General features: G+C 34.3%; 2 protein-coding genes across 5 annotated transcripts; one reads left to right on the top strand and one right to left on the bottom strand.

The window, feature by feature from the left end:
* Positions 1–1034: 1034 nt before the first annotated feature.
* Positions 1035–4495, top strand: LOC130825401 (pentatricopeptide repeat-containing protein At1g01970). Of its 4 annotated transcripts, XR_009046891.1 has the most exons (4): positions 1035–1522; positions 2501–3356; positions 3436–3646; positions 3745–4495. XR_009046891.1 is itself a non-coding variant. In XM_057690603.1 (2 exons), exons 1-2 carry the CDS (start codon positions 1079–1081, stop codon positions 3275–3277), a joined length of 1221 nt encoding a protein of 406 aa, XP_057546586.1. In that variant the 5' UTR covers positions 1035–1078; the 3' UTR covers positions 3278–4495. The 4 variants fall into 4 exon arrangements, 1 of the variants encoding a protein (XP_057546586.1); XR_009046892.1 differs by having other exon boundaries at positions 3439–4495; XR_009046890.1 differs by having other exon boundaries at positions 2501–3646.
* A 132-nt stretch (positions 4496–4627) lies between these two features.
* On the bottom strand, positions 4628–12549 carry LOC130825400 (BTB/POZ and MATH domain-containing protein 1-like). Its single transcript, XM_057690602.1, has 4 exons — positions 11846–12549; positions 6909–7257; positions 5270–5546; positions 4628–5173 (listed from the first exon to the last, which is right to left on the bottom strand). The coding sequence occupies exons 1-4, from the start codon at positions 12259–12261 to the stop codon at positions 4992–4994; spliced, it is 1224 nt and encodes a 407-aa protein (XP_057546585.1). The 5' UTR covers positions 12262–12549; the 3' UTR covers positions 4628–4991.

Here is a 12549-nt window from a genome sequence, read left to right as displayed (position 1 = left end):
GCGTGATATTTATTTAATTGATGGTTGATCACCATGTTGTGATTATTCTCATCCCTATTTCGATTGATATAATAATAAATATATTATTTGACTCTTGTTAGAAGTAAAAATCATTTCGATTTTATGGCAAATATAAAACAAAGTGATTATAAAATGTTTGTTAAATGATTAATAATTAATTATACTTGAAATTTTATGAAATATATTTATAAATATTGAAATTTTATTTATACTTAAAAATTTAAAAAAATTATATAACCAACAAAATAAAACAACAAAACCACTCTTTAATTTTTTTTAGCTCTAAATGCTCATGATCCATGTGGTATGATCCTCTAAAGTCCGCATGACTTTCCTTAGACCCATCAAAATGTCACTTTAAAGACTTTTGGAGACATTTTTCCTCAAATTATTTTCAGGACAACTAAATTTTAGAATTAGATCATTTTTAGGTTGGATAGTTTTTTATTTAACCGGATTCAAATTGATCCAATTAGTCAAATGTATAAAATTGTTTCTTAATACTAAAAAATAAACTTCTAACTTTGACAACAAAATATTAACTCAAATACAAATTGATCCAATAAGTATGAAATTTAAAAATAATAAATTAAAAAAAATTAAGAATACATGTCAAAATAATTAGGTTTCAACTACGGTTGATACGACCCATTTTTTTGGCTGGCCTATTTTTGCATAAGAGTTAAATTTTCAAGTTATAATCCACTAAATTTTGATAGGAAATTAAAAGAAAAGTCTACTCCTTTTGTCCTTTTTGATTTGTATTAAAGTCGAAAAATGGTAATTTTTAAGGATGTGAAAATAAATCGAGAGAGAAAATGTATTACGTGGATGAAATTAAAAAAGTCTTAAGATTGATGGATGAGATTAAAAAAAGTGATAAATTATTATCCAAAAATATAAATAATGCAAATTAAGTGACAAAAACTAAAATGAAAAATATTGCAAATTCAAATGGAAGAGGGAGAGTAATCCTTTAAAGCTAAGATGAGTAATGACAAGTTGAACCTAAATTGAGTTCATAAACTCAATCGGATATTCAACTTTTACAATATCCATGGCTTGTTCTTCCTGTCACTTGTTCTCGCACCCTTTCACTTGTATCAATGATAATCTTGTAAAGAACAGCAGAATTCCGGAAAAACCCACAAATTTTGTAGCATTTAATAGCAAACCCAGATTGAATTCGGCAGTATCCACAGCAAAAATTACAGGAAATGTTCAAGAATTTGAGGAAGCCAAAGAAAGACCCAAATTTAGATGGGTGGAGATAAACCCAGGTAGCATTACAGAATCACAAAAACTTACGATTTCTCAATTACCCAGAAAAATGGAGAGAAGATGTAAGGCTTTAATGAGACAGATTATCTGTTTTTCTCCTCAAAAGGGTAGTTTGTCTGAGTTACTGAGTGCTTGGGTAAAGATTATGAAGCCTAGAAGAGCTGATTGGCTTGCTGTTCTTAAGGAATTAAGCTATATCGATCATCCCTTTTTTATGCAGGTATGATTTCTACCATATAATTTTGGGGATTTTTGATTTGTTGTATTTGTCTTGTCTAGTTACTAATTACTATGTATATGTGTGGCTTAGGAGGGATATTTTCATAGTTTCTTTACGAATGCTTGATTTGCTGCTTTGTTTTTGTATGTTTTATATGGAATTGTTGATTGCCTGGTAGATTGGATTGCTAATCATTTGAATGTTGCAGGCACCCGTAAATCCGAATGTATATTAGTGTAGAATGGGTCGAACACTCACATCTGTGTGTTGAACCAACTTGGTTACCATTCTTCTGTGTTATATTGGATTGTTGATTCCTGGTAGATTGGATTGCTAATCATTTGAATGTTGCAAGCACCGGTTTATCCGAATGTATATTAGTGTAGGATGGGTCGAACACTCACATCTGTATGTGTGTTGCACCAACTTAATTACCATTCTGTGTTATATTGGATTGTTTATTCCTGGTAGATTGGATTGCTAATCATTTGAATGTTGCAAGCACCCGCAATTCTGAATGTATATTAGTGTAGGATGTATCGAACCCTCACATCTCCATGTGTGTTGAATCAACTTGGCTACCATTCTTCTCTGTTATATGTTACACAATTCAATATTATTAGGTTTTAATCAAATGACTCGGGTATGGTCTAGGGCTCTAGGCATGTCCGAGCCTAGATTTCAATGGTTGCAACTTGCAAGGTTAGATTTCAATGGTTGCAACTTGCAAGGTTAGTTGCATAATTCAATATTAATAGGTTTTCATCTGATCCAACCTATGTACGCAAATGATAGTTGTTGGATGTATCTCTTACCAAGGAAATACAAAATTAACAAAACTTTCCAAAAGCCAACTATTTTTCTTCAAAAATTTTTTTTTCCTTAGGATTACTAAAATTTATTTTAAAGCCGCTTTTAAGAAACATATTGTGAATGCTTTTCACTTTTCGGGACTAAAATCTTATTTCTTTATCCCAGGTATCTGAACTTGCGCTTTTGGATGAATCGTTTGAAGCCAACATTCGCGATTATACCAAGATGATTCATCTGTATGCCAAGCATGACCGACTTCAAGATGCCGCAAATTTGCTCCTGGAAATGAGTGAGAGAGGCCTAACGTGTGACCAGGTTACATTGACGACTATTACTCACATGTACAGCAAAGCTGGCCATTTTAAGCTGGCTGAAGAAACATTTGAAGAAATGAAGCTTCTCGGTCAGCCATTAGATAAAAGATCATATGGTGCAATGATCATGGCCTATATCAGGGCTGGAATGCCGGATAAAGGAGAAGCTTTAATCAAGGAAATGGAGCAGCAGGAGATCTATGCGGGTAGGGAAGTGTACAAGTCATTGTTAAGGACTTACTCCATGCAAGGTGATTGTGATGGTGCACAGAGGGTGTTTGATGCAATCCAAGTTGCTGGCGTTTGTCCCGACATCAAGTTTTGTGGGCTCCTCATAAATGCGTATGTTGAGGCGGGTCAAAGTCAAAAAGCCCGTGTGGCATTCGATAATATGAAAAAGGCCGGTATAGAACCTAATGATAAGAGTATTGCTCTTCTGTTATCTGCTTATGAAAAAGAGAAAAGGATTAACACAGCCATGGAGTTCCTAATACATTTAGAGAAGGAAGGAATAATGATCGGTAAAGAAGCTTCTGAATTGTTGGTTAATTGGTTTCGCAAGCTAGGAGTAGCGGAGGAGGTGTCGCACGTATTGAAAGAGTATGCGGGCAATGAAACCACTTTTTGAAAACCCGTTATGTAGTGGTGGTCTGTGGTTATTCAGTAGATACCCGCAACTGTTAGACTTGCAGCAGTGATGCCGAATGGTAAATTCTGAATTCGCTTATCCGATTGATTATTCACAAGCTTTTTACACATTAAGTTTTACACCCACCCCCAAAATAGTAGGTCCATACACAAGCTCTATGTCATCGTCATCGTCATTGTCTCGGGAGGAAAGGAAGGCAACAACTCATATCTATAAAGGAAAGTGCGGTCAAAGCGTTCTTCGGCTCGAGAAAGATGCATAGATGAAACCTTAGAAAAAACCCCAGTAGTCAAAAACATATAAATTAATAAATATGCAATTTGGGGTGACTACGTGTAGAAATCCGAGGTTAGTGTCAACTGCGTTCTGTTATATCAATGGATATAGATTCAGGGTTTTACTGAGACTGTTTGGGGTGACGACATGGGTGTTTTTGCGTATTACAGGACCAAGTAGGATGGTTTTTGGAAAGAAGAAGCCATGCTTGAATTCTGAAGTTTATGGAGTGGACTGGGTTAGGCATCACCTATGATAGAGCAAGCAACTCTGCACAGTGCTTGGATTATGTAATTTACTGCTCTGCACTGCCTCGTAGCTGCTTCCAAAACTTAAAAGAAAGTTTCCTGTAGTCCATACATTGTGACGGGTTGATCAGTTCTCGTAAACTTGAAGAACGCTCTAAATGTTTCAGTTCAATCTCGTTCATTGAAATCAAATGGTTGTGGTGTGGTAGCGTGTAAATACTTGAGAAGTTAGTTCCATCTCGTTCAATATCACTTTTCTCGCTTTTCTCCGTTGATTTATTTATTCGGAATGTAAGTTGAATTATGCAATGGATTTGACGTTATTCAAATTCTGGGACTATAGATTCAAGTTCTTGAGCTCGAGGTTAAGAGTTGAATCCCCAACCAAGCGAATCGAGTTCTTTTTCACTTCAAAAAAGGGTTCTTCTAGACATTTTTGATTGCTAATAATACTGTTATTTATTTCTTTATAAAAGAAAAGCGTAACAAAGAAGGAAGAATAGTATACTACATACTTGGTACCAAATAATAGTATAAGCTCTATAACACATTTGAAAAATCTCGTTATTTTTCCTGCTGGAAAACAAATCTTTAATATATTAGACGTCTCAATAACAAATATTCTCCTCATTTCGAATTTGCTATCAGAGAAAAGCTAGCAAACAAATCACCCTCAAATCTCCTTCAACTAGAGAGCAGAGAAAAGTATATGCACAGTCAATTAAACCCCATACAAAGCAAACCCTAAAATGAAATAAAATGAATTTATTAATAAAATTAAGAAAAAATGTAAACCTACACAACATTTAAAAAACAACAAAATTAACAAAAAAAATATATCATACATAACTGTTTACAATATTTACCAGTTTGGCATAACAAGATATGTTGATCAATTTGTAATGTCTCTTGAGCTTTATATAAATTTGATATACTTGTCAAATATCCTATTTCATTATAGAAAACACATAAATGCAGAGGTAAATTCCCCCCCTCCCCCCCAACTAAAGTCATATTTCCTATGTAATTGTAATGATATTACATACAACTACAAGAACAATACAATACAGTTAAAGCACGCTAGTCAGCGCCAATTGTTACAACAGTACAACAGAATGAGCACAACAGCAACCGCCCCCTCCCCGTTTTTCCCCAGAAAGAAATATCTATCAAAACAATCTCGGCTTGACACGTCTTCCGTTTATGTCTCCGCAATCAAGCATTGAATCATTTCCATATCCCGCAACAGATATAGAATGCTCGCTGACCCTAGCGACAAACTCCAGAAGTTCACTAATTACAGATGGGCAGCTCAACTTCAGGTACTCGAAACCTTCCGTCTGCATAACAGCTGAAACCAAAAACGACAGCCAAAAAAGGAATGTGTTTTTACTGTTTAGAAATGTTTTGAGCAACTTGTCAAGGATAAGAGCGGATATTGAATTACCTCTAAGATTTTCACGTGACGCAACAAATTTCAGGCAAACGGATTTCAGGCGGGAACAATGATGTTGCTCTGCTAAGGCCAAAGTTGTAGCAACATTGTTTATGGCAACATCTTCACATAGTGTAGCCTCACAAAGGAGTTTGAGGCGTTCAAGTCCGTATCTATCAGCCGCAGCTAGCAAATGTTGAGCCATTAACGTAGAAGCTCCTTTGGAATTCAGACCTGCTAGCTCTTGCATATCTGGCAGGTCATCCCAATATATGAAGTGCAGCAACGCCTATGAATCAATGAAAATAGTTTAATTAAATGCAAAATATCAGCTACTGTGTTTATGAGAGCCCTTGACAATCTTAACCTGGTAGGATAATCAAGCCAAGGTATCGCAGCTGATAGGATGATGAAGCCACACAGAGAATAAGGAGAAGCACCTTTGATTCCACCTTTTGATGGAACAATTCTATATTAAAAGACCCAATAAGCCTCAAAACAAGTATAAATGTACTAATTGTATAACTTTCAGGCTATATATTTCAAACATATAATCAAGGTGATGTAAAAGTAATAATTAAAAGTACACCATGATGACACAGTAATGCTATTCCATCGATTTTGAGATTACGGACTTTTTACCTTATTTCAGAAAGGTGTATCTTTATTGATTAAAGGAAATAGAAGCCTAAGCACATTGCAGAAATGATCAAGATATCTAACAGTCTAATGGATTACCCATATACAATTCTAGTTTAGAAAAAGGATATCAGATCAAGCAGTTGCTCTCCAAGGTTTGCTTCTACAGTGGATAAACTGCAACATACGCTAACTCTACTTAGTACAGGTATCTTAGAAATTGGAGACATTAACCTGATTTTCAAAAGGGGTACGGGCAACACAACATAACAAAAATAACAAAGCCTTAATCCCAAATATGTGTGGTTGGCTACATAATCAAAAGAAATCAATGTGAGAGATGATTGTTATCTTAGAAATTGGAGACATTATAAGATAATTGTTATTAGTTTCCCAGAAAAGATTGTTGAATACTTAAATCAAGTGTTACATAAGAGCTTAGCCATAGATTACATGTAACTAAGAAGTAAAATGTTAATTAGGTTACCAAGAATTACTCCCACCTATTTTGATCAAATGACATTATTCACCAACCACTCTCTGTATTGTATTCTCAATCTACAAGTTAAAACATAATCAATTGTAATCTTGTTTGATTCTTCCAACGTAAATTATATTAATAATGTTTTATAATTTATTTATAACCAAACACAAGTAGAGATATTTCAATTGAAATAGTGTATCGACAAGTGTGCAAAACTAAATAAAACATTTGATTAGAATAGGAGAGAGTAAATGTTTATGTTCCTTAATGAGTAACTTTACGCTTTAAAGTACCCTCTCATCTCCCTAGTCCCCAATTTATCTTACTATGGATAAAAAGGCACATTTACAAATAATGCATAAATTATGACCTCCCACAGCTCAAAACGTTCCTCGGAATTATGCCTCGAGGAGGAGAACAGCATCAAGAAATATCAAACAAATAATAAATTAACAATCTCATTGCAGTAACAAACAAGCACAGCAATAACACAAATAAAGAGATGCTGAGAAAGACAGAAAAATAAACCTTGAAAACTGGAGCTTCAACATCTTCAACCTTTATACATTGTGTGCTTCTTTCCTTCATTGGGCCAAAAAGCTGTGCCCTAAACACAGGTGAGCGTGCTGCTAATACCAACTTATGAGCTGCAAAGACCTCACCGTCAACTTCAAAATTCACATCAGTTCCCTTTTTAGTTTCTAAAAGTTGTCCAAACTGCAGCCCCATGTCTGAAGGTGGAAGTGGTATTCTATAAAGTTTGGGTCCTTCTGTATGCGTCTTCACAACTCCAACAATGCATCGAATCAGAAGGCAATCATCTTTGAGATAGTCCGAGTGCTCCAGAGATGTCCTCTTATAAAAGCGCTTGTACCCCCTAGAACAGGCCATTAGTATCACAATACATAGAAAGTTATCAAAACCCAAACCAGCAACTCAAAAAAAATAATATAAGGAAAAACAATGAAGATTTCAGAAAACTCAGGACTAAAAGTCAATGACTATAGGACAGATTATCTTCTACAATCTACACTGTAATAACTCCACATATATATATATATATATACATATATATATATATATACACATATATATTTATATATATATATACATATATATATATATATATATATACACACACACACACACATATATATATATATACACGAGCGCGCGCACATACACACACATATATATATATACACATATATGTATATACACACACATATATATATATGTAAAAAATTAAATAATCTTCAACTACTAAATTCCAAAGCCAACAAAATAAATATTCTTCGATCACGAAAAGCACGTTGCCACAAATTTATGAGAAGCTCTCTAGTCTATATTTAGAAGGCAAAGTTACCGTTAAAATCAATCCCTTTCAAAATTAGCAAGCAGGCTAGTCACTGAGGGACTCTTAAATCTTGATCCTCCTTTGTATTTGCATAAGCACCCACTAGAGTTTCTTAATAACCAATTAATTTCAAAATAAGGACATAAATTTCATTTGCAAATTCAATAAAGTTTATGTTCACTATTTCTAAACTAAAAACATGTAAAATAGTTCTTTTTAAGTTTAACTCTGATTTTTAAAATATTAAATTATCCCAATGTCATCAAGTGACTAACGTCAAGGGTGGGGTTTGGGAGGGTTGGTTGTACAACCTTACCCTTGTAAGTGATAAAACTAACAAAGAGATTGATTCTAACTCAACTCTGATTTTAACAATTCTAATAATTTCTTCTTCAATTAAAGACTTTTAACATACTTCTTGTGGTTCTTTTTGTAACACTTGCATAATGAAGACTTATCGCTATCAAGTATCAACCCTATCTCAAAAATCTCTTCCCAGTGTATAAGAAAAACATAATCAAGTGCTTAATGACATATGCATGCTTTTGAGTTCTTGAATGGAGGAAACATTGCAACTTTGTAAGATGCACATGCGGAACTACATTTCCATAAGCATCTGTCATAAAAGATGCTCATAGTTTCATAGTATCAACTTTTAGAATTTATTGCAAAATATGGGAGAATTTTTCTTCTTAAAAATCGTAAAGGACCTTGTTAAAATTGGCTGAATTAATATTTACGTAATATCAATTTTCATTAAAAAAAAGGCATTACATTGGATGTAGAAGATAGATAAGTAAATTGGAGGCAGAGGTCCGATGGAATATTTTACACATATTGAGGTGTGGTGATGTCTAAGGAAAATTGGCATAATCGTTAATGGATGTATTCAACAAAATTTAAAAATGCCCAAAGATAGGAGAAAAAGTAGACTGATGTTGATTTACAAAAACAAAAGAGATGCGCAAATTGCTCGAACTATGAGCAGAAAGTTAATGAGCCCCATCATAAAGTTGTAACAAAGAACAATAGAACCTCGCTTAAGAATATGACTAGCATTTCAAAGGGCCAATTTTGGTTCATATAGCAAAGTCTACCATTGAGGCAAATCATTTATTGTGGCAATCAATGGAATATTACGAGGTATAGAAAAAGAACTTTAAGTACTATGGTGGGTTATAACTGAGAAAACAGTTCATAAATATCAACATAGTTCAAATATATACTATAGGAAGTGACAAACATTAGAATTCCCTTTTAAAATTTCTTTACAGAGTCCCAAGTCATTTTTTACTTGCAACTATCTCAAACGAGAACACTTTTTATTTGTTGATGATATCGTATAAGTGGATGCATCTGGGGAACCAAATTATGAAGACGCGAGCTGGAATCGAGGTAATTAAAACACAAAAGTAAAATTAAGTATATGCTGCCATTTTGATGATGAGGAACCAAGTATAGGTATGGTAATATAGGGGATAAGGAACTACAATTGAGTGAATGTTTAAAAACTAAGAGTCAATTGAAATATTAGATGTGTCATAAATTTAGAGTAATTAGCTCAAGTGAAGAAGTGCAACTAGAGTTTTAGGTAAAAGAGTTCCTCAATAGTTAAAAACAATCATATTGAGCAACCACTAGACCAACGTTATTTCATTGGTCATAACATTAGGCCTTTAAGAGGATCATTGTAGAAATATATGGGTAACTCGAGTGCAGAGGTGCGTATGCTAAAATGGATGAACGAACATGCATTAAAAGATAAAATAAAAATTGAAGAGACAATAAAAAGGGTCACAGGAACAAAGGTTGAAAACAAAAGGTAAGCAAGAAAGGTGGGAAGTTTGAACCAAAAATGCCTCAAGGTGGCGAGAAGGGGAAAGAATATGAGAGATTTAGCTTAAAAATTCATATGACGAGAAATAGAATGCATGAAGTATATGAGAATTTGTGACCTTCATTGACTAGTTATCTCATTTTTTGAGGATCAAGGCTTTGCCATTGTTGTATCAATATTTTTAGAAGTTTGTCGTAAATCAAAATTGAAGATATTAATGGTAAAATGCATATGAAAAATGTCAAAAGTTGCAATAATTTGAAGGAAGCATTCAACAAATCACGACAACAAACCATGAACAAAGTTCTTAAAGTTAGCGTAATCAAAGAAGCAAAGATTTGGCATAAACAAAAAGTGGCTTTTTCTTTAGACAACAATATTAGTCTACGTAGTAAGTACCACCACATAAGGTCATGTCTAGCACATGTACCAAGAACGTATCTCCTATGATTGTCCACATAATTCTGCCTTCCATCGACTTTTTTTTCTACTATAAGAACCAACAAACCCCTTTTATTCAAAAAAAATTTTGACTCCCTCCAAATAAGTACCCTAGGCCTCTGAAGTCTGAACTATTGAACGATTCACGTTAGACCATAGTGTAAAAATACGGTTTTGGTCAAGGTCGCGCTAACAGACGCAAAATAGATTTCACGACTAATACAGATGCTTTTGCGGTCAATACGACCAATATTTTGATCGCAATAAACTCAAAAACCTTTACAATACGATCACAATACTGTGATGTAGCCTTGTGTTTGCACTATGCACTAGATGAAGCACTTCACAATCCATGTTCCCCTCCCCATACAGAACTTAGTTCGGTACGAAACTACAATGATATTAGCAAGTTGTTGTCATACCAATTTTCTTAAATACATGTAAATTAAAAAAACAAGAAAATTATACAATGCCCTTTGAAAGAGAATGGTTTTAAGCCCAATTTCAAACCATAATTACTAGGTGAAAAACACAAGTTTTCTCTATACTATTCTATGCTAACAAAACTCATTTATAAAGATTATTTAATAAAACAAATCAAGTAGTAGAGTACCAACCCAACATAAATACTCGATAAGCTATGTCAGAAATGATCTTGAATTAAATGCATATTTTCCTTGGCGTAATCGAATCCCCTACTTGTATAGGCCAAACTAGAGATAATTATCACTACAAAACTTGCAGCTATAGACATAAAAGGACAAAATCTGGCAATGATTTGTGTTCCTATGACAGCCCACACCAAATAGACATTGTCAGTTATGTTCCACTAGGCAAGATGTATAGAACTCAAACCTAAAGATTTGCTTCTGCACACCATAACAAAGAACCACAAATGGCTTCCCACCATCTTGTACTGTTTTTTTAAAAAATTAGAACTCGGCGGCATGAAGTCCAAAATGCAAAAACCACATAAACATAGCATTGCCTAGATAAGATAGCAATGTGGTGATCCAGCTTCAAACCCTCAACCAAAAATATGCAAACAGAAATCATAAGTATCTTTCTTATATACTGTAACGAGATTAGTAAAGCTAATGGATAATGGATGCTTCCAAGAACTCAAAACACATGCAATAACTCACTGTGTAACCAAACTAGCGTGGCAAAGTAACTTAAGATCTGTGATTGGTTACCAGTCATCATTTGAACAAATTAGGATGATATCTCATAACAGCCCCAGAACAACAAACTAACTCTGAAGCCAAATCCACTAATCCTTGTTCCAAGCAAACATTAAAAGATCCACCTTTCACATTCATGTCAGAAACATTTTGCTCTTTGAAACACCCCATCACGAGCTTATGTAGAAGCAACACAATAGTATACGTGAATGAAGGTAGATTGGCTCCCCCCAGAACTGAAACTCCTTTCTTGAAATATACTAGATTATGTTCGTATGTTGAAGCCATGAAGAAAAAAACCCACTAATTCTGATCAAAATTAGCTAGAAGCACAACAGAAACATTCTACCTAGAATCAAATTTAACAGAAAGTTCAATCCAAAAAAGAATTATATAAGCTAAACGCTAACTAAGAAAAGGAACTGAAATAGTCCCATCTAATTTCCACTTCCAATCAAATAGCCAAATTCCACAAAATGTTGACACAATATCAATATGTAATTATACAACCCTTGATTTTTCCTTTCCCAATTCCAACACAATCAAACCAAAACTAAAGAAAAATCAAAAAGACAATATACAAGATTGCAAAGTCATCACATCAATACAGCTACAATAAATTAAATTCAATCAACAAATAACTCACCACATGCTACCACGATACTTGAGAGTATATGGACCGCTTTCGAGGGTTCTTCCAAAATGGGAATGAACCTTATGCCTCCCTCTACCACTCTGATCTTCAAGCTTCAATTCAAACAGAGCTCGAACATCAGTACCTTCACTAGCCAAAGCGATGAATAAAGAAACATACGAAGCATTATCCTCGGGACTTTTTCCATCAGGATAAAAGTAAATAGCCCATAAATAGCCTCCCACCATAAACGTATCAGAAGCTATATACTTTCCACTTCCCATCCCTTTAGATAAAGAATAACCAGTGATCTTAAACTCATGAGAACCATTTACAGTTTCCATTTTAGCTGTAGAAGAGGTAACTTCTGAAGAACATGATGAACACGATGGTTTTAGAGGATCTGCACAAACCCTAGAAACTCCCATTTTAAATTTGAAGTGTACTTAATTGTTAGAGATTGATGCAATTGAGGTGGATTGGAGTAAAAGAGGGTTAGATTTAAAGTGAATTGGGAATTAAAGAGGAGAATTAGGGTTTGAGAAGGGGAATCGGATGGGAAAGAGGGGTAATTTTGATTAGGTGAGAGGAGAGAGAAAGAGAAGATGTGTGGATTGCGAGGGATTGTAAGAAAATGATGAGAGAGAAAGTGTTTGGAAGGTTCTGAATCACAGAAAGCGAGGGGAGTATATAAGCAAAATGGACATGACCTCAGC

This window comes from Amaranthus tricolor, chromosome 10, assembly GCF_026212465.1.
Source record: "Amaranthus tricolor cultivar Red isolate AtriRed21 chromosome 10, ASM2621246v1, whole genome shotgun sequence".
Taxonomy (NCBI): Eukaryota; Viridiplantae; Streptophyta; class Magnoliopsida; order Caryophyllales; family Amaranthaceae; genus Amaranthus; species Amaranthus tricolor.
This window is presented reverse-complemented; position numbering and strand designations above follow the sequence as displayed.

Bases quoted from the DNA above. Each gene is read 5' to 3' on its own strand.
- LOC130825400 (XM_057690602.1), bottom strand. From the start codon at position 12,261: ATGGGAGTTTCTAGGGTTTGTGCAGATCCTCTAAAACCATCGTGTTCA. The intron at 7,258-11,845 runs GTGAGTTATTTG...GGCCTGTTCTAG, and splicing joins AAGTATCGTGGTAGCATGTG to GGGGTACAAGCGCTTTTATA. The intron at 5,174-5,269 runs GTAATTCAATAT...TTTTGGTTTCAG, and splicing joins GTCACGTGAAAATCTTAGAG to CTGTTATGCAGACGGAAGGT.
- LOC130825401 (XM_057690603.1), top strand. From the start codon at position 1,079: ATGGCTTGTTCTTCCTGTCACTTGTTCTCGCACCCTTTCACTTGTATC. The intron at 1,523-2,500 runs GTATGATTTCTA...TCTTTATCCCAG, and splicing joins ATCATCCCTTTTTTATGCAG to GTATCTGAACTTGCGCTTTT.